At 42.3% G+C, this 19953-nt stretch overlaps 1 protein-coding gene across 7 annotated transcripts in view; it reads left to right on the top strand.

The window, feature by feature from the left end:
- Nucleotides 1-17585, top strand: part of LOC140269443 (receptor-type tyrosine-protein phosphatase S-like) — a 67123-nt gene extending 49538 nt beyond the window's left edge. For 4 of the 7 annotated variants that reach the window (XM_072364535.1, XM_072364533.1, XM_072364534.1 and 1 more), the window contains 19 exons: nt 3055-3149; nt 3925-4178; nt 4471-4558; nt 4756-4974; nt 5632-5789; nt 6467-6481; nt 6711-6823; nt 8413-8510; nt 8771-8894; nt 9332-9507; nt 9706-9825; nt 10521-10675; nt 10928-11213; nt 12485-12663; nt 13044-13170; nt 13289-13414; nt 14194-14348; nt 14443-14578; nt 14899-17585. In XM_072364535.1, coding sequence (XP_072220636.1) covers nt 3055-3149; nt 3925-4178; nt 4471-4558; nt 4756-4974; nt 5632-5789; nt 6467-6481; nt 6711-6823; nt 8413-8510; nt 8771-8894; nt 9332-9507; nt 9706-9825; nt 10521-10675; nt 10928-11213; nt 12485-12663; nt 13044-13170; nt 13289-13414; nt 14194-14348; nt 14443-14578; nt 14899-14967 — 2693 coding nt within the window. In that variant the 3' untranslated portion in view covers nt 14968-17585. Of the gene's footprint in view, nt 1-272; nt 591-701; nt 896-1043; nt 1071-1296; nt 1415-1616; nt 2280-3054; nt 3150-3924; nt 4179-4470; nt 4559-4755; nt 4975-5631; nt 5790-6466; nt 6482-6710; nt 6824-8412; nt 8511-8770; nt 8895-9331; nt 9508-9705; nt 9826-10520; nt 10676-10927; nt 11214-12484; nt 12664-13043; nt 13171-13288; nt 13415-14193; nt 14349-14442; nt 14579-14898 lie in introns of all 7 variants that reach the window. The other 3 variants (XM_072364537.1, XM_072364532.1, XM_072364536.1) reach the window with 2 other exon arrangements.
- Nucleotides 17586-19953: the final 2368 nt, after the last annotated feature.

Below are 19953 nucleotides of genomic sequence, written 5' to 3'. Positions count from 1 at the left end.
TACTCCTGTCTCTGGTTTATTTCATTAGGCTCTAAGCCTAGCATAATACTTTTACATTATATGGTTGCTCCCCATTTTTGTCCGAGTCATGTTTGCCCAAGTTTCATCTCTTTCAGTTCAGTTTACATCATTTTTTTTTATTGTTTCCTTTTTTATCCTCATCTCCCGTCCTTTTGCTTGTAATTTTTCCCTCTCTCGCTTTTTCACTTCTATTCTCTTGGGTCTTTCCTAAATTCTTTGCCAATTGCCCTCCTTGCCCCCTGTCCAATCAGAGCCCTCAGCTGCACCAGAGGGTGTGTCCTGTGAGAGTGCCAGCTCCACCTCGCTGAGAGTAAGTTGGAGGCCACCTCCAATGGAGGCCCAGAATGGCGAGTTGGCAGGTTATGAGCTGCAATACCAAAGGGTTTCTGAGGCAGGAGGCGGAGGTCAGGGCCTGGAGGTGAAAGGGTTCCCCATTCCAGCCCAGCAGGGGCAGGCTGTGGTTGAGGGGCTGGAGAAATGGAGCTGGTACAACATCACCATAGTAGCATCCACTGTAGAGGGGAGCGGACCCACCAGCCCAGCTTTGCTCTGCAGAACAGATGAGGATGGTAAGAGACCTGAACATTACTGTTATAACTGTTAAGCTCATTATTTACCGGTTTGGCATTATGTCCCTTGATTAATTCTTTATTTCAATATATTTGTGCGTGTGTGTTTAGTTCCCGGTGCAGCCCCTCGCCAGGTGGACATCCAGCCGCTCAACTCCTCAGCTCTTCGAGTCACCTGGCGCTCTGTGTTGCCACGGTTAAGGCAAGGCCAAATCCGTGGGTACCAGGTGCATTTCAGCCGTGCAGAGAGCGGTGAATCACGCACGCTACCCCGGATCAAAGACCTCTTATTGGATGAGTCTCAGGTGATTTGATAACACAGTTTTTAAAAGATGAAACGATGTCCGGCTTTTAAAGCCGTAAACATTTTTTGCTTTTCATTTGGTCGTTTGACTCACTCCTGCTCTCATCTGTCTCGGCCGCCTACGGGGTGGGTTGCATCTGTGTGACAAGATGGATGAGGATGATTCCACTCAATATGTGAGTGCAAATAACCCATCCTTTTCTCATTATAGAATAAATCACATTTTATACATACAGCATAATGCAGCCAATTCATTTCCTGTCCTCATTAAGTCACAATAGATTATGTAACTTGATCATTTTCACTGATGCATTATTGTCAGCAAAGAAAAGCTGGGGTTTTTTTTGCCTAAAACTGAGAGGTTTGGTATTTGAACACATTATTATGTGTTCTCTCCCACAGGAGCTGATTTTAGGAGGTTTAAAAGCAGAGACATTGTACTCTGTCTCAGTGGCAGCATATACCACCAAAGGGGATGGAGCGCACAGCAAAGTCAAACTGGTGCAGACCAAAGGGATCGGTAAGCATATGTCAAGTATATTGCGCTCATAATTTAGTAACGCACTCAAGGATTGATCTTACAGCAAGCTGTACTGGGAGGCAGCCATAAATAACAGCCCAATCAATTCTAATTCCTCCACAACATTTGCATGATGTATAGATATATGGTTTTATAATAGATATCACGACTCATTTTCTTCTGCCTACACTGTTATTTGCAGTGCCCAGCTCCCCCTCCCTTTGGGTGCGTCCAGGATCGGGTTCAACCGTGGTGGTGAGGTGGGCTCCTCCGCTGGATTGCTCTGAGACAGGTTCTGATAGCCGGGGGGCACCAGTGGAAATCCAGGGCTACCGCCTACAGTTTGGCCTGAAGAATACTTCTGTAAACGCCACAATGGATTTTACACATCGTGAAAGAAACTTCACTGTCAGAGACCTCTCCCCAGGCTCCTCCTACGTCTTTATCCTGTCTGCAAAGAGCCGAGCAGGCTATGGAGATGTGGCGCAGCAGGAAGTAACGATTCCCGTGTTTCCACCTGTAGGATACCCGAAAATAGTTGACTTAGTAAATGCGACTTGCTGCTCCCTTCAGTTCTCCTGGCTGCCTCCTGCCCCAGATGAGTGCAACGGGGTCATTACAGAGTACACTGTAGCTTACAAAAAGGCTGCATCCCCCGTCCCCTCTGCTGACCCCGTCCCCTCTGCCTCACCAGCCCCTTCTGCTCCTCCATGGCTGATCACACTGCCAGCAAGTGAGGCCAGCTACACCATCTTGGGCCTCAATCACAGCACAGCCTACGAAGTGCGACTTAGAGCCCATAACAAGGCAGGGCCAGGTCCATTCAGCCCTCCATTGGTGTGCCTCACCCTGGCCTTTGAAACAGGTAGGGCTGGCCTCAGGCCTGGGGAACACCTTTTAACTTCTAAGCACTGGTTCAACTTCACATCTCCCCTGATTGTGGAGTTCACTTTAAAACACCAATCTAACAGAAGTCTGGGCCAGTTCTTACAGGTCTGTCTTTCACCAGTGCACCTCAGAGAGACGGAGAACTGCAAAGCCCAAAGGAACACGACTACTTCCCCCAAATCTCCTCCTCTCACTCACTCACTTATACCTTCATCACCTACCCTTCACCACCCGTGGAAGCAGGTTGAGTGTTAATGGATGTTTGCTTCAAGAGCACTGCTTATCACAAACCCTCAGGTAAAAGTCAATACAGGGTTTGGACGTACAGTATCTACCAAAGAAGGTAAGTGTTCAGTCTTATTTAAAGGGAAAACTGCCGCCTGGTGCTGTATCTGCAGGTAAGCTTTTTTTTTTTTTATCTGATAGACCTTCACTACCACCTCTCCAAAGCCTCTGCTGACAAGCTGAATTCTGAGTTGAACAAACACAAAACTTACACTCTGACAATGTGGCATGTCACATTCCTGTAGCCAATCTGTCTGTTACTTGTACTTATCAATCTTGCCATCCACTCACCTCATCACCGGCCCATCTTCCTAACCGTCATGTCTTTTTCCCCAAGTAACACATCAGACTCCACTTTTGCAGGTTTGCACCTGGAAATCAGAAGACCAAGTGATTTGTATGAAACACTTCAACACGAGTAACTTTTTTTTTTTTCCTTTTTGTTTGTTTGATTGTTTGCATCCTAGATGTGCCGAGGAATTTTTCAGTCAACCTGGCTACAAAGACCAGTGTTCTTCTCACCTGGGAGTTTCCAGAGACCAGCAGCTCCTATCGTTTTATTGTATGTAATCGCCTATTGACTGTGCTTTGCATGTCATTAGAAAGCAACAATAAGTGACATGACACAACGTATCGGTTGAGAAAGTTAGATATTGCTTAAAATAAGTTCCTATGTTTTTAGTGAGCATAACACCAACATGAAATGTGCCACTAAGAGAATGCTGGGGTGATACTGTTAAAGTTACACTGAAAAAACCATTGACTGTATTTAACTAAATCTGCATAACAGCGCCTCTACAGTTCTTTCATTAGTAGACTCTATCTCATTTATTAGCTCTTGGGGGGGAAAAAAAGTTTATAGGTGGGATCCTGCTGTTTCTTGGCTAGGCCAAGCAACTTCCTGGAGTTTCCACTGGTTGCTTAGCAACTAGTCCTGGCAAAGAAACAGTTTGGCTTGTAATACCCCAGTAAAACAGTGATTTGTCAGGTTCGCATCTTGTTTTTTATATGGATTTAACAAAAGACGTGTCTCTAGAGCCAGGTTAGTTGTATCTCTCTGCTTTAAAGCTAATTTAGCCCACTTTAGGTAATGGCCTCAAATTTACAATAGAGGCACAATAATGGGATGACATAATCTTGACATGTACTAGTTCCCAAAATGTTGACGTTTTTTTCTCAGATTAAGTCTTTATCCATAGTTAAGAAGGTTTTCAAGTGAAAAATAGAAAAAAATTGTAGAATTTAGTGTTTTAGCGTCAAACTACTGTAAAGTATCATCAGCGTACTGTATAGAATATGCATACATGCCTTTTATTTGTACCTTCTCAACCCTCCAGGTGGAGTACAACCGTCTGAAGATGGAGGTGGATGCTCGCCTGAGAAAGGCAGTCATCCCCAACCTTCAGCCCGATACCAGCTACGACTTTAAAATCACAGCTCCTGAAGGCAACATGGGAGGCCTCCGCCTTCGCATCAACGCCAAGACATCCCCACCAATCACCATCCGGCGCCCTGAAATTGACCACACCCGTGAAACTGAAACCACCGTCACTATTATCTTGCCATCACTAGAAACTCGCACTCCTGTCAAGTAAGATTAAAAAGTTTAGTTTTAGATGCTGTTACAGTCTTTGAAATGGTTGCAATTTCATACAAAGTGCGTCAGCTTGACTGCTGTATTGCAGTCATCTGGCTTGGTGTACTCAAGTCAGATGGCTGCACTCTGTAACAGAGGAAAGTATGATGACATCATTACCAGACTGACAAAGTGTTAAAGATACTTTCTGCAATGCAACGAGTTGGCAAGAAAAATTGTCAGAGACAGTTTGTCGTCATAAGAGTGCAGCGAGCCTTATGTTGTTTTTCCTCCTTTGCTTCCCCAGGAATGTTTATGTTGTTGTGGTTCCGCTGCGGAGGGGCCGTGGCATCCTCAGACACCCCAAGAGCCCAGACGAAATGGACCTAGAGGAGGTGAGAACCACAATAATGACAGCACCTGCTGATGTCTGAGCCCGGACTCAGGAAAAGACCCATCAACACACACGATACCATCTCTAAGAACTCCTGGCAACGCTAACCCTTTTTAATTCAATAACAGTGTTGAAGTATTAGTTGTAGATTTTAGAGTGCTTCATTTTTTTCTGTTGGTGCCTTCACACTCTCTTTAGCTGTTAAAAGACATCAGTCAAAGGCAGAGGGATTCTCGACAGCAGAAGCAGGTGGACTTGAGGCGGGCTTACATCACAGCCCGTTTCACACCTGCCACCCTGCCAGCCTTCTTCACCCTCGGGGACCAGCTGGACTATGGAGGCTTTGAGAACCGAGCTTTAGAGCCGGGGTTGGAGTATGTCTTCTTTATCCTGGCTGAGCTGAACTCCACAACAGGGGTACGCAAGACACTCTGTTAGATACTCCTTTTTTTCTCTCCGTGTTCATAAGCCCTCCCTCATTCCAAGCTGCCTGTGTTTCTCACCTGGAGGCTGTCACTATTCATTGTGATCAATATGTCTGAGCTGCTAAAACAATATCATTTGCATCAGTCAAACTGTTCCATACAAATGCAGTAACCCTCACAAACTTCCATCTCCATTTCTAATAAAGGGTTTAGTCTACTTACTGTGGCAGTTGAAGAGACCTTTCTGATATGTAAGCACTTTAAATTGAAATAGACATACGTGGATGATGTGAACTTTATTTTACAATAAAAACACAGGAATAAAAATGCAACAATTCAGACCTCAGTAATGGTAGATTCTGTATGTGTATGTTGTCTCAGATGCACATAAAATCATCCTGACCTGGACAATATCTGTTCAGTATAATGCAATCCACTGTAACAGTTTGGCGATATTTGCAGTCGTACTTGGATGTTTGCACTGTATAAGCAAGCAGTGGATTAAATACTAGGCTTGTTTTTCACGCTTTTTATTTGCAGAACTGTTGTCATTATTTTTAGGTGTTCATGATATTTCTTTTCCCACTGAGATCATGTTATCCTGCAAACAAAAAGTAGCTAACTATGTTTTTGTGATGTTTGTCTCCAGAGGATGTACGTGGCCAGCCCCTACACAGACCCAGTGATTGCCCCGGATTCAGACCCCCAGCCTTTTGACGCAGGTGATGGTCTGATCTGGGTGGTTGGGCCTGTCTTGGCTGTGGTCTTCATCATCTGCATCGTTATTGCTATCCTCCTTTACAAAAAGTGAGTGGGATGAACTTCATAAAAAGCAAATGTCAAGTTTACAATCATTGCAATGACTCAGACCGTTGGTCACATCAAATAAATGCCAAAGCAGCTTTGATTCTCTTAGAGGATGAGACTGGATTTATTCTGTTTTTTTTCAGAATGTCAACAGCTTCCATGAGAAGCACCAGTGGTTTTCAAAGCTTTTTAGCCTCCCTCTCTGTGTAACTGAATTCAAACTGAATATAAAGTAAATGTGATTTCCTGCAAGCAGAACGTTTAAATAATGCCTGTGTTAGGGACTGTTTTCAAGAGTGAATTAGTATATGTAAGCTGTTGTGATAGATGTTTACATCAGCAGGAGTGCATGTACGATGGACTTGAAAGTGCCCATTTTTTTTGGCACTGTGCCTTTTTTTCTATTTCGATCTGCAGCTCTCGCTGATATTTCTTGCAGTCTGGCAGCTTTTCTCTCACAACTGCTCAAAATTCATCAAATATGTCCCAGTTTAGAAGTTGGCTCTCCCCTCAGACAGCCATCAAACAAGTCTGACCCTGCTGTAGGCCTGTGATATCTGATGCAAACCATCAAGCTTTTGAATACTAATGCAAAATATTGATTTTCCAACCTAACAATCTGTCTGTTTCCTTCCTTTTCTTCCTCTTAATTATTCCAACCCTTGTTTCATGGGAAGCAGCAAACCTGACAGGTAAGATTATGCCAAAGTCAAACTTTGTTCATTTTAACCCACAGCAATTTCATGGTACCAAATGCTGTACGGAGAATTTGGAAAAAGATGTAAAACACCATGTCTTTTAATGCACTATTTACCCGAATTAAGCAGACGCGCTATTGGTGTGTAAGTATTGTTTGTTGTTTTCTGATCCTGGTCGTTTGTTTGTGAGCCTTCCTCCTTTGTTTCACTGATGTTTCACCAGCAAGCGTAAAGACTCTGAACCTGGAACCAAGAGCCTTTTGAACAACGCAGAGATGATGGCCCACCACCCGACAGACCCTGTGGAGATGAGACGCATCAATTTCCAGACTCCTGGTATGAAACATGGACCCACACAGGCACCCAAAGACATACGCTTTGTATTTGCATGATAAAGTGTGCTTCCAAGGGCTCATCTCATTTAGAAATGAAATATTCATGAAGCTAATTTTATCCTTGCTAAGTTTATACAGACGAGACTTAAAAAGTTCTCCCCATCGCAGCCAGCACATACCTGGCAGCTTCCAGTCGTTTCTAGGATCAAAATGGCCGCTGCCCAGGTAGTACAGTCAATGATTAGTCACATCTGAGTCATAACGGTGTGATGAGAGCTCATCATCTCCGCTCGCCCACATTCCACATGCCAGGCTGCAGATAGCATGCAGAAATATGTCTCAACACTTTTGAATGTGTAAAGCTTAAAATGTTAGCTCAAACTATGTGTTGTGGCTTAACAGTGATTGTTCGTAAAGATAATGGAAGGGATAAGGTATGTTTACAGTAATTACACGGATGTTGCAGATCTCCACAGTGTGAGATCTAACAACACAGCTGCTGTGGACGTGGCCTACAGGCTAGTGATGCGTAACTTTCACTTCTTTCATTCAAGTCAACATCCAAGTAACACCGAAGGATTTGAAAGACTCCTCTCGCTATGTTTTGGGTTGAAGCATACTGAAGCATGTCTGTTGAAAAGGCAGCAGGATGTGTCACCATGGAGAAAGGTTACCTGCCATCATGCAAAAGGTCAAGCAAGACAGATTCTTATTCAATCAATAGATGAAAACCTCGAAGTCTTCTATTTTTACATGTTCTTGGGAAGCAAAGAAACCCCCACAGAATACAGCACCTCAGCTCCTCTCGTTCATCATAAGAATTTTTTCCTCTTGTGTGGCAGCAACCTTGAAACTCCCTCCTCAACCACCTCTTCTCTCTGGAGATTTTGTGCTTTATAGATGCCCGACATCGCTGAAATTTGTTTCCAGCAAAACCAGCTGATGCTATTTGAGGTTGTTTTGTTTGTGACGGAGGCGTTTTGTTGTGGTTACCTGTGGATGCTGCCGTGGCGATCCGTGGAGGGGCATAATCAGAGCATGGATTTGTTAGAAATAGAAGCATGTCAGCATGCGTTCTAATTTAGAGAACCATGCGAATGCATCCTGGTTTTGTGGCATTTAGGATTGCGTTTATTTTAAACACAGAAATATTGCCTTGGTTTATTGCAGCAACCACCTGTTGCTTTTTTTTCCTACAATGGAGGAATCCATCCTCCGGGGTTTTTTCTATTATTATTCCAGCTGTGAAAATAAATTACTATATGAGCCATAGGTAGCTTCCTTAATGTGTCTGTAAGAAAGTCTGTGTGTGTGCAACCCTCCTAATTAGTGTTCTGTCTGAGTTTGTTTTTACCAAGTCTCTGCTCCTCTGATCATGGAGAAAACAATTTCTCAAAGAAAAACAATTTACAAACCAGACTCGCCTCACTTTGTCCTCACACATGGATCAAAATTGATTTTCTGCCTCAGTGAATGATGATATGTGGATGTTGTCTGATTGTATCATTATTTTCACACATTTGCATAAGAGCTGTAGTTTAGGTAGTTCAACTTAAGTCTGCCTCACCTCTGACCCGTATTGTGATGTAGGAATGATGAGTCACCCTCCCATCCCCATCAGCGAGCTGGCTGAGCACATCGAGCTGCTGAAAGCTAACGATAACTTGAGACTCTCTCAAGAGTACGAAGTAAGTAATACATCATCATTTCATATGCAGAAATAAATAGTTAACAACCTTATTGTTTTGAAAAGTTGAGCATGTTAAGCCATCGCTTCATAAAATATGTGTTGTTTAATCTTTATATCTGTCCTGACTGTATATTCATGATTTATTCAGTGCATTTTATTGCTCTACATTACAGAGCACTCTCTTTCTATTATTTTGAAATGCACCACTTGATATGCCGTCACACACTTTTAATGTGTGCATTTTTTGCCTTTATCCAGTCAATAGACCCCGGTCAGCAGTTCATCTGGGAGCATTCCAACCTGGAGGTCAACAAGCCCAAAAACCGCTACGCTAATGTCATAGCATACGACCACACCAGAGTCACCCTGGCTCCCATAGAGGGTGAGGACTGCCCTGCAATGACTATCAAGTCATAGAAGTTGTTTGTTATAGGTAGAGTCGGAGCATTTTCGATTTCAGAGGGCGAACACAAAGAGTTGTGGTGGGAGGCTGGGGGAGCTGCATGATGGATGAAATCTGAAATTGCAAACAGTGCTGAAGACCCGCTGTGTGCAGCGGCGTGAGACTAACAAACAGGGTGAGAGCATTCAAGTGCAGCCAGAACTCCTCCAGAACAAGAGGGGGGAGAATGGATGTGATCTGCAGCTCATGAATTTACACTGACAGAGTCCTGTTTGTTTGTTGTCGCCTCGTCGAAGCCGCGGATGCCAGAAACAAACGTTTCCTTTGATCGTTTAATGTCATACACGGAGGTTAATTTATGATGATGCTTATGCAAAATGCAGTTGGCAAGAGCCTCATGAGTGTCTCGTTTGAAGGTATCCTGGGAAGCGACTACATCAATGCCAACTACATTGATGGCTACAGGAAGCAAAATGCCTACATCGCTACCCAGGGACCACTGGCAGAGACGTTTGGGGACTTCTGGAGGATGGTGTGGGAGCAGCGCACCGCCTCTGTCGTGATGATGACGCGCCTGGAGGAGAAGTCTCGGGTATGAAACCAGGCCCTCACCCACTGACCCAAATCCACTTTTTTTTTTAATTCACTAGAGTACCGTCATACACAACGTACTGTCTGCCTTACCTGCAATTTATGATGTCATTAAATGTGTGGCTGAACAAGTTAATTAAACTGACCGAGGATGCTGCTCCAGTGTGAAAATGTTACTGACTTTCCTTTAACCTTACAGATAAAGTGTGACCAGTACTGGCCAAGTCGCGGCACAGAAACATACGGGATGATCCAGGTCTCACTGCTAGACACAATGGAGCTCGCCACATTCTGCGTTCGCACCTTTTCCCTGCATAAGGTGAATTATTTTGCTCTTTGCTCTCCTTAAGCCCCCTGCTCCAACTCTATCCACCCTCGACTCACTGCTCTGCCCTTACCTCTATAAGGGTTATTGCCACTGAAAACTCCTTTGATCCCTTGAGCTAACAGTTTGAAGCCAGGTGCAACTGACACAATCATGAATTCCTGCCATCGCTGAGCGAGTGGCGTATGTGGACACACGAAGGGTAATAGATTAGTCTGGCAGTCGTGGAGTGTTCAAACCAGGCCAGCCTCCCTGTGTCAGGCACTGAGATGTGATCACTGCTGGAAGCAGAGCAGTTTCTTCAAGCACAGGGCTAATCTAGGAGCGTCAGGCTGACTTGTCTCTGTGGCCTACTTAGAGACACAGAAACTAGGCCAAATGTAGCTTCAGTGCAGGACTGCTGCTCTGTATTTATGTTGATGGTTCATAAAAAATTAAGTTAGGAGATGTATTAAACTGTTTAATTTTTTTAAATGACATTTTCAGTAAAAATGGTGGTGTTGTTGGGATATATGCAGTGAACAGGATTTCATTTTCATTTCTTGCTGTGTCATTGCATACATCTATTTAAAAACTGCATAGGAAATCGTCTTCTCTGCGATATAACAATGCTGGCTCACTCATGCAAGCGTTCACACAGATATGACTTGAGAAAGTAAAGTCAATTTCCCAACTGTGTCTCATGTCAGAGTGGAAGCAGTGAGAGGAGGGAGGTGCGTCAGTTCCAGTTCACAGCCTGGCCCGATCATGGCGTGCCAGAGTACCCAACCCCCTTCCTTAACTTCCTCCGCAGGGTGAAAGCCTGCAACCCTCCTGATGCCGGACCCATCATTGCTCACTGCAGGTATGTACAAACTCAAGTTTATCTTTCTCTCAAAGAGTTAGATTTTAAGATTGATGACACTCCCCAACTGTAAACAGATTACATTTGCCAGCCTGGTTGTGCCATGTAAGAGAATTTGACACTCATTTACTCTTTGGCTCTTTGATGGATAAACAAGCCTGAGTGTATGAATTCAAAGTGACAGTTGGAAAGTTTTGGAACTATACCTTTTTAATCAAATGTCAAAAGCAAGTATTTCTCCCTCTCTATCAGTGCTGGTGTCGGTCGCACTGGTTGTTTTATCGTCATTGATGCCATGCTGGAGCGCATTCGACATGAGCGCACTGTGGACATCTACGGTCATGTGACCTTGATGCGCTCGCAGAGGAACTACATGGTACAAACGGAAGACCAATACAGCTTCATCCACGAGGCCCTGCTGGAGGCCGTGGCCTGCGGAAACACAGAGGTGGCCGCCCGGAGTCTGTACTCCTATATGCAGAAGCTGTCCAAGGTGGAGCCTGGAGAGCATGTCATTGGCATGGAGCTTGAGTTTAAGGTGGGAAAGCGGGCCAAGAAACTTTATCCGGCTGTGTTTAAAAAATATTTGTCAGTAAATGCATTGTGCAGTTAAAGTAGAGTTGATCTTTGCCTCTAAAAAATGAGTTTACACTGCCTGTGGCAAAAAGAAAAAGATTACTGGACCTGAAAACAACTGGTCAGCTAAGGTGAGCCTCCTCAGGCAAAAACACAGTTTTTCCCTACATTTTTAAATTTTGGGCTGTTTGGCTGTCCTTTGTAAGCCTAGAAGTTTGTATTTTAATGCATTTTGTTCAATGGGCATTCATGCAAGTCAATGCATATTGAAGTTTCCATAGAAACTTGAAAAGATAACTGTCGTACTGTAAGTGATCAATGGTCAATGAGATTTTTCTGAATACTTCCAACCCTAAAGTATATGAATGTGCTTAAATCTTTATATCCAGTCAATGCACTAAACCAGACATTTCCAGTGCAGTAGCGCATGTATTCTGTACTCTGAAGGTTTTCACAAAGAGGTTTGTTCGTGTCACATTCAACTCCTTCAAAAAATCATTCATTTTGAAAATTCAAATAATCTATTCAAAGAAATACATTCAAATTACCTTTTTTTTCATTTATTTCAGTCCCTGATTTAAAACTATTCTTTCCTGAAAACGGGAGCAAACCTGTAATTTTTCATTCAAATGGTTATAAAAAAAGTTTAAAATCCCCTCTATGTGAACAAGAATGGAACACAAAGTTTGAACCTGGCTTCGTCCAGCATTCGGGTTTTGCTCTCGAAATACTTGTGCGTTAGCACATATTTAGAGGAAATCTCTGAAAATAACTCTTTTCATTTTGAGCTGATAATTGGGAACAGAAAATTAGTTCATGACATGTTTCTGTTTTTTTAGTGTGAACGGATTATATTTGGGTTTTGGAACATTGGTGACATAAAAGAAAATGATTTAACGGTGTAACATTGTGCTCTGGAAACTGACTGGTGTCAAAAATCTCACTGATTAGACGATATTAAAAAAAATTTTTGAGAATAGTTCGAAAGAAAGTTTTATTATGATATTTCCTCCTCTTTACTACCCTCTTTCTTTCATTTCAGTGGGTACTAAATACCATCAAAGTATTGCACATTTACTGACGAGGCAGTTTATCCGAAATAAGCTTCCACACTGGTTTTCACACTGGTCACTTTTTATTTGCTAAATGGTTATGTTTCTAAAGTAGTAACACATGGTCAAATATGACTTATTATTATCATTCATTGTCTTTTTTTCTGTCTTGTCATTCCAGCGTCTGGCTAACACCAAAGCCCACACGTCCCGATTCGTCACCGCCAACCTCCCCTGCAACAAATTCAAGAACCGATTGGTGAACATTATGCCCTATGAAACCACTCGCGTATGCCTGCAGCCAATCAGAGGCCTGGAGGGCTCCGACTACGTCAATGCCAGTTACGTAGACGGATACAGGTATGTTTTTCATGTGCAAACACTAATCTGACCTGACCCTCCTGTCCTCTTATGGTGTTTTGATAAGTGAATGGATTGGAGAGCTTTTCAGCACAGCGCTCTCATCTGTCATGCCCTGTCAGACTTGTCATTACTGTGTACACGTTCCCACTATATGTCTCACTGCGCGGCACTCGTCTCAGTCTCTGTAAACTGGATGGACACCGAAGACGTTCTGATGATTCAGCCATTCAGAGAGGTTGTGCGCACGCGTTTTGACTGTTCTTTGTCATCGCCTGAAACCTGACCTCATTTTCAGTGCGATGCTTGGCAGATGAAGAAACAAGGACAATAAAAGAAGGAAGTGGATACATAACGAGCGTGTGTGTTTGTGTGTGTAGGCAACAAAGAGGCTACATTGCCACCCAAGGTCCACTGGCTGAGACTACAGAGGACTTCTGGAGAATGCTGTGGGAACACAACTCCACCATAGTGGTCATGCTGACGAAACTGAGAGAAATGGGACGGGTATAGCCAATATATGTTTACATGTGCACTCTACAAATAACTGATCTTGTAACATTTCCAACTTCCTCGCAATTTTCACAGATTTATTGGCTTTTTTCTTTGTCTCCCGCCCTGTTAGGAGAAGTGTCACCAGTATTGGCCCGCAGAGCGCTCTGCCAGGTATCAATACTTTGTGGTTGACCCAATGGCGGAGTATAACATGCCTCAGTACATCCTCAGAGAGTTCAAAGTTACAGATGCCAGGGTGGGTTTACGCCACTTTGTTTTTAAGCACTTCTTGTCCTTTTGTATGTTGCATGCAGACTGTGGAGCATGCCAATCCTTGACTTTTTGGCTCTGTTCCTTCATTAGAGGGCAGTGACGCAAAGCATGTCTTATCGACCTGTGGTGTGTGTTGGTTTGTGAGTATTTTGTATGTGAATACGTGCAACACGACAGTTCTGCACTATTGACAAGTTGCTGCGGGCTGCTAATTCAACCGTGGTGTCTCCAAATTACCTTGATAGTGCATGTGTGAGTGTGCGTTAGCGTGCGTGAGAGACTGGTGTACACATGCACCCGTGCACACATGTGCCAGACATAGATAACTCCAGTTAAGCCCTGTCCTGCAGTGACGCCACATCGACAGATGCTCTATTGATCGCCATTAAAGGGGAGTCAGAAAGGCTGAGCAGAAGAGAAAAGATGTAATTGCCCACTGAGTGGCTGACAGTAGCAGACGTACTGACGTTACAGCTTTAAGTTAACCACAGCCTCTGATCCAGGGTCAGATAACAGTAATCATTAGAAGGCAAAAAAGGATATTGCCTGGCAGAGGCTCTCTTCTCAGTCAATACAGCAGGAAGAAGCTCTGTAAATAGTCATTGTAAAATAATCACCTCACATAAACGGTAACCACATATTTTCAATAGAAGCATTTTTTTGTTGAAAAAGACATTCGACAGACTTCCAAATCAACTTAGCGCGCAGCTTTTCCAGATATATTTACATGGCCTTCTTTCTACCAACTCCTCACTCCTTCAGGATGGCCAGTCACGAACAGTGCGTCAGTTCCAGTTCACCGACTGGCCAGAGCAAGGCGTGCCCAAATCTGGGGAGGGCTTCATCGACTTCATCGGCCAAGTGCACAAAACCAAGGAGCAGTTCGGCCAAGATGGACCAATCACCGTTCACTGCAGGTGATCAGTTGCTTTCATCTCAGGCAGCTCGTGAAAAAAAAACAAAACAAGTACTACTTCAACTATGCTGAAATGTTTTCCTTCATGGCTGCAGTGCTGGTGTGGGGCGGACTGGTGTCTTTATCACTCTGAGTATTGTCTTGGAGAGGATGCGTTATGAAGGGGCAGTGGACATCTTCCAAACTGTCAAAATGCTGCGGACACAGAGACCAGCCATGGTGCAGACTGAGGTAAACACACTCACTGAGCAGACACAATAACGTCACTGGAGCTTCACAGTGTTGGTTTTGCTTGAGGCTATAGTTCTGTTTTTCTGTCATTATTTATTCTGTTATTATTCATAAATCAAATCAATTTAATTATTTCAAGGAAAATCTCCATATTTCCGTATTTGCTTGTTATACACATTTGTCTTTTCAAATATAACCCACAGCCCCATCCCCGAAGTCTCAGTGGTAGTAAAGTAAACCTTCCCATAATATCTGCTGTAAGAAAATGCCTGTTCATGACAAGTGGGATTCCTTACTTTGCCTTTTCGTCTCTCACCCAGGATGAATACCAGTTCTGCTACCAGGCTGCTCTCGAGTACCTGGGTAGCTTTGACCACTATGCAACGTAAGAAAAGAGACAACCATCCATCCATTTTTCTGCTTCGAGGCCCACAAAACAATCCAACAAGTGACAGGAGCGACAAGCGGTGTGAGACAATGTGAACTTTGAACCTTCTCTGGAAGCAAGATATAAAGACAAATTCTACACCAACAAGCAACAAAAACAGCAGCAAGAAATCTCTAACAGCATCCACGCTCATCAGGAGTCTCCCTGGTGGGTGTGGAGACTATCCATGTGTAATCCATTTACTTACCTCAGTTTTCCGGTGTGAAGGACGTATAATACATGTGTGTTGTGGTAAGCTATCTCCAGTATGAACCAGTGAAATACAAATGGCTTCTGAGGAGGAATTATGATACTCTATGTATAAAAAAATATAAAAAGATTTAGGAAAAAAATAAAAAAACGCAAAGAGCCTGGATATTTGCTGCACCCTAAATGGGCTTTTTATCCTCAACTTTGTATCTATTGGTTAGATGTTCTAAAGGAGTTACAAAGTGAACATTTCTATGTTTCTGTGAGTCGATTTCAAAGGCGTCTACTGCCACCACAGGTAGTTCTGACCACAGTCTGAAGCAGATGTCTAATTCATGCATCAGCGGAAGCCTCCAGTATGGACTCCACCACCCTGAGGACTTTTGGAGAAGCATGTGGATGCTCCTTTACCCGATGCACAGTGCCAAGAGAAACCATGCAGCGCGAATAAGAACTGTGGCCTATAAGGAGAGATACCTCCTTTTGTCATCCAGCAAAACATAAAGTCATACGGTTCTGAAAAAATTGGTCAAGCATCAGCTCTCACCCCCTGATCACATCCTCACTGAATAATAGCTGGCCTCAGAACTGCAATTAGAGTCCCTTGTATCCTTAACTGGGCTGAGATTTGTAGTCCGTTGCTTTCCTCATTGAACAAAGTTGCTTGCTATCTACTGTAGTCCTAGTTCATCCTCCAGCTCAGCTCCTCTTGATGTCAGTCCCATTGTGTCATTTCAGCTGTGACCTATTGGAAGAGATGCTAGGAAAAAAACTCCGCTCCAGCCACTTTATTTCTCTCTTGCTCTCAGCCCATCTCTGTAGATTTTTCTGTGTTTTTAATGTATTTATTTGCCTTATGCTGATGGTTTTCTTGTCTTTTAACATGCTGCTTAATGCTCATGCATTTTGTGCTAAATTTTTATTGTTGTACATTATCCTCATTTGAGGATGAAAGTTGTCTCGTGGTCATCTTCCGCCTCTGAAGCTTCCCTACTTGAATGGCACCACTTTGCAGTTAAATCCTTCATATATTTTTACTAGTTAAAGCTACTGTCAATGAAAGATAAGGAAAGAAATTCTGAAAATATTCAGAGCAAACGGTAACTCGTTTGCTGTCAACAGTCCTCTCTCGTTTCCCACCTCGATAGATTCCCTTTAGAATTTTCTCTGTTCCTCAAATTCCACTGTACAGAAGTTTCCAACTTTACCAATCAATGTATTACCCTCTGTCTAATTTCCGTACAACTGCACAAGACTCTGACATCGGTGTATATTTTTCTTAATTTGACATATAATCAGAATTGGCCTAATATGGAGACGAAAGAGCACAGCGATGGCCCAGTGTATCAGCAGTCTTGGGCAAATTCACCAATTTTGTACATACAGTTATCATTGGAGTCCTATACAGTACAGTTACATACGTCTGAGCACAAGATATAATGTGGGATTGGATGTGATGTAGTACTTATTGTCGCAAAAAAGCCTTATTGTTACCGTTCACTTTGACATATTTATTTCATATGATTTTTAAAGATATTATTCTATTTTGTTATTTTTTATGTTTGTTTTTATTCATTTTGGATTTCTAACAATTATAACCAATAAGATGTTGTAACTTGTTTCTTTGGCCAGCCAATGTTGCAGTATGATATTGTCACTGTTTGTTTTTTTATTTTCAATGGTCAGTTTTGGTGCTTTTTATTTGCTTTGTTATGATAAAGTATGCCCTCTGTGTAGGGTGCTATTTGATACTGATTACTGATGTCTGATTAGTTAGCTAGAGATGTAAATTAGAGGCAGAACTAGATTAAGTTTACAGTGATGCTCTCTTGATGCTCTCCCCCCATTCAGCCTATACAGTTACAGCAGCGGTGGGATCACAGCTGCAGAGGTGTGTTTCACCCCTGGGTGACAGGTCTAAGGGCATCAAAAAAGTTAGATGAATAGAGCAGGCTTATCAGTGAAGACCTTCTGACAAGCTGTTGATGTTTAGTTTGCTTTAAAGCACATGGTAGCAAGTGTATTTTTGACAGAGAATGGGTAAGAATTGCCTAGCTACACACTTTACACACCCTCAAAAAATATTGTTTAAACCTGAAATTATTCTGATATGAACTCTACGTGTGGTCCACAAGTCTTGACGATGTTTGACATATATGAAATATGTTATTCCTTCGATTTCTAATGATAATAGTGTCGAGAAATATAAAAAGGCACACATGAAACATTGTATGAAATGTGTTGAGGGCCAGCTCTGATGATGCCATCCCCCTCACTTATGTACTTGTTCTTTCCTTTCAAATCATAGATGTAGATATTGTATCTTGACTTTGTATTAAAAGCAGAATGATTGGATATACAACACACCGAGCTGCTTGATTCCTGTGGCTTTTTGTCCTTCTATGTTATTCACTATGAGTCCAGTAGATGGCGCCAAAGGCACCTGAAACTAAACTGTGCACCTGTCACTACATAAAAAAAAAATCAACAAATAGAAAGTGTTTCATTCAGGTTTTATCTTCTTTTGTTGCAATTAAAATTTAGTTTAAATTGTTCTCAGTGAGAGTGCATTCAGTGCCACTAAAGAAAAAGAACAGGGTGCTTTAAGTGCTTTTCTTTTTTCTTAGCCCGTCATGAAGTAGCAACTGTGTCTATGTCAGAAGGAAACGAATAATAAGAATGGAGAAACACTGTCATGACTCGCTAACTTGTGTTGGGATAGTAAAAATATGCTAGTTTGACATTTAACAATTAGATAGACTAACACTGTTACCTCTTTTGGAAGCTAGCATGTGATTAGCCTGTCAAAGTACAGAAATAGTGGGGTATAGCTGCCATGTCTCTATGTAAATGTTAAAAAACTAAACTCCCCTGTTAAGCCATGTGGCACACTTTGATTAAACAATCAACATACATTTATACAGAATCATTTAGTGAACATGAACCATGCTACAATTTTTAAAACAGCTAATGATGGGAACAGTACATTTTCATTTTGACATTTCTTCTGACATTTTTCGGACAGTTACTGTATCCCTATATTTAAAAAAAAAACAGATGTACACTGTTTCGCAAAAGTCTTGTGCCACCTAATTTGTTTTATATATTGCCAGAAAAATAAGAAGCAGACACAGCAATTTATTGAAACATATGCGTACATAAATGGGAATAGGTATCGGCTACAGGTCAAAAACAATTCACTGTTTGTTTCTTTCTAATTTCTTTAAGTAGTCTTCAGGAATAGTTTTCCAGGCTTCTTGAAGGACATCCCAAAGCTCTTCTTTGGATGTTGGCTGCCTTTTGTTCCATTTTCACCGTTAATCTGATCCCACGCTGCTTCAGCAATGTTGAGGTCCAGGCTCTTGGGAGGAGGCCTGTTGCCACTGATTTTCAGTACAGTTCTTGTGTCATTTGGCCCTTTCGCCTTTTGTCCCTGTTTCCCCTTCTTAACAATGGTTTCTTGACAGCAAATCTTCCTTGGAGACTGTGTCTGATGAGGCCTCAGTGAGCAGTAGATCGATCAACTGAAGGTCCAGATGTATCTCATGTTTTTCCTGGGTTTTTCCTATTTCCAGATTACATAACCTCCAGATACTGTTCACCTGTCAATTTTTCACACAAGGCTGTTGGGTACATTTCTCCACATTTTTAAGACAAGCTGCACACAATGACAAGATATGCCAAGCAGTTAGCTAATTGCTCTCAATTGATTTTTCTCCTTGTTGGTGCAGAAAAGCTATGTTATGCCTGTTTAACTGTGTTATCTTTGGCATTTTTTGTAGATGCAACAAAATAAATGGGAACCAGTTATGTGTCTTTGAAACAAGCTGCCAGTAACAAGTACAATTTAGGATTGGTTCTTTGCTTCATTGTCTGTAATGTACAGACACAACACTGGTTTATTTTTTGAGCCAAGGGGTTGTTTGTATGCCAGAATAATTTCATAGGTCAGTGTTAGGAGGCTTAACAAACAAACAAAAAAAAAACATACTCACATATTCCTTTGAAAATTGTCAGGTACAGAAACTCAACTGAAATTGAGTGAAAAAGCAATCAATGACCAAAGAAAATGTTTGAGAGACGTTCAGAAACCCTGCAGAGCAACTGCAAATGGTTTAGAGAAAAGTCTTGCTCTTCAGAGGCGTGACTGGCACAGTACAGTAGACACCAGGAATGTTGCCCATTTCATCTGTGAAAGTATGTTTCTTCAGCCTTGCATATGTCACACCCATGCCTGAGAACACGTAATCAACTGTAACTCCAATAGTCAGACGCATGAGTAAAAGCCCTGAGGTCAGTAAATCATCTGACCTCAGGGTTTTTACTCATGCGTCACTTTTTGATATAACATAACCAATGGAGAGAACATGTTAAAGTTCACATTCAGCAACAACATCCTTATTCTTTCTCTGTCTGACATATAGTGTTGTTGCTAGTGAAGAGGAACTCTTTGACACTCAGTGTTCCTTATCAGTCTGGACTGAAAGTTAAACTTTGAAACAACTGCTTCCTCGAAATCTGCCTGAGAATCGGCAGCTCATTTGTCAATTACATTTTCTAGAGACAAGAAAGACTAGAACGTCTGCCTTGTGGTTGTGTGTAAGTTGAGTTCTGGTAGACAGCAACGGACAGGAAATGATTTTGGCTGTACAGGCTGATGTCACAATGAGGTTTGCCTTTGACTTTTTAACATGAAATGTTCTCATTTCCTTTTGGTCCATTGAAAAATGTGGGGAAA

The sequence above is a fragment of the Leuresthes tenuis genome, unplaced genomic scaffold, assembly GCF_036924035.1.
Source record: "Leuresthes tenuis unplaced genomic scaffold, fLeuTen1.0.hap1 SCAF_14, whole genome shotgun sequence".
Classification (NCBI taxonomy): Eukaryota; Metazoa; Chordata; class Actinopteri; order Atheriniformes; family Atherinopsidae; genus Leuresthes; species Leuresthes tenuis.
The sequence above is the reverse complement of the archived record's forward strand: the minus strand, read 5'-3'. Positions and strand labels throughout refer to the sequence as shown.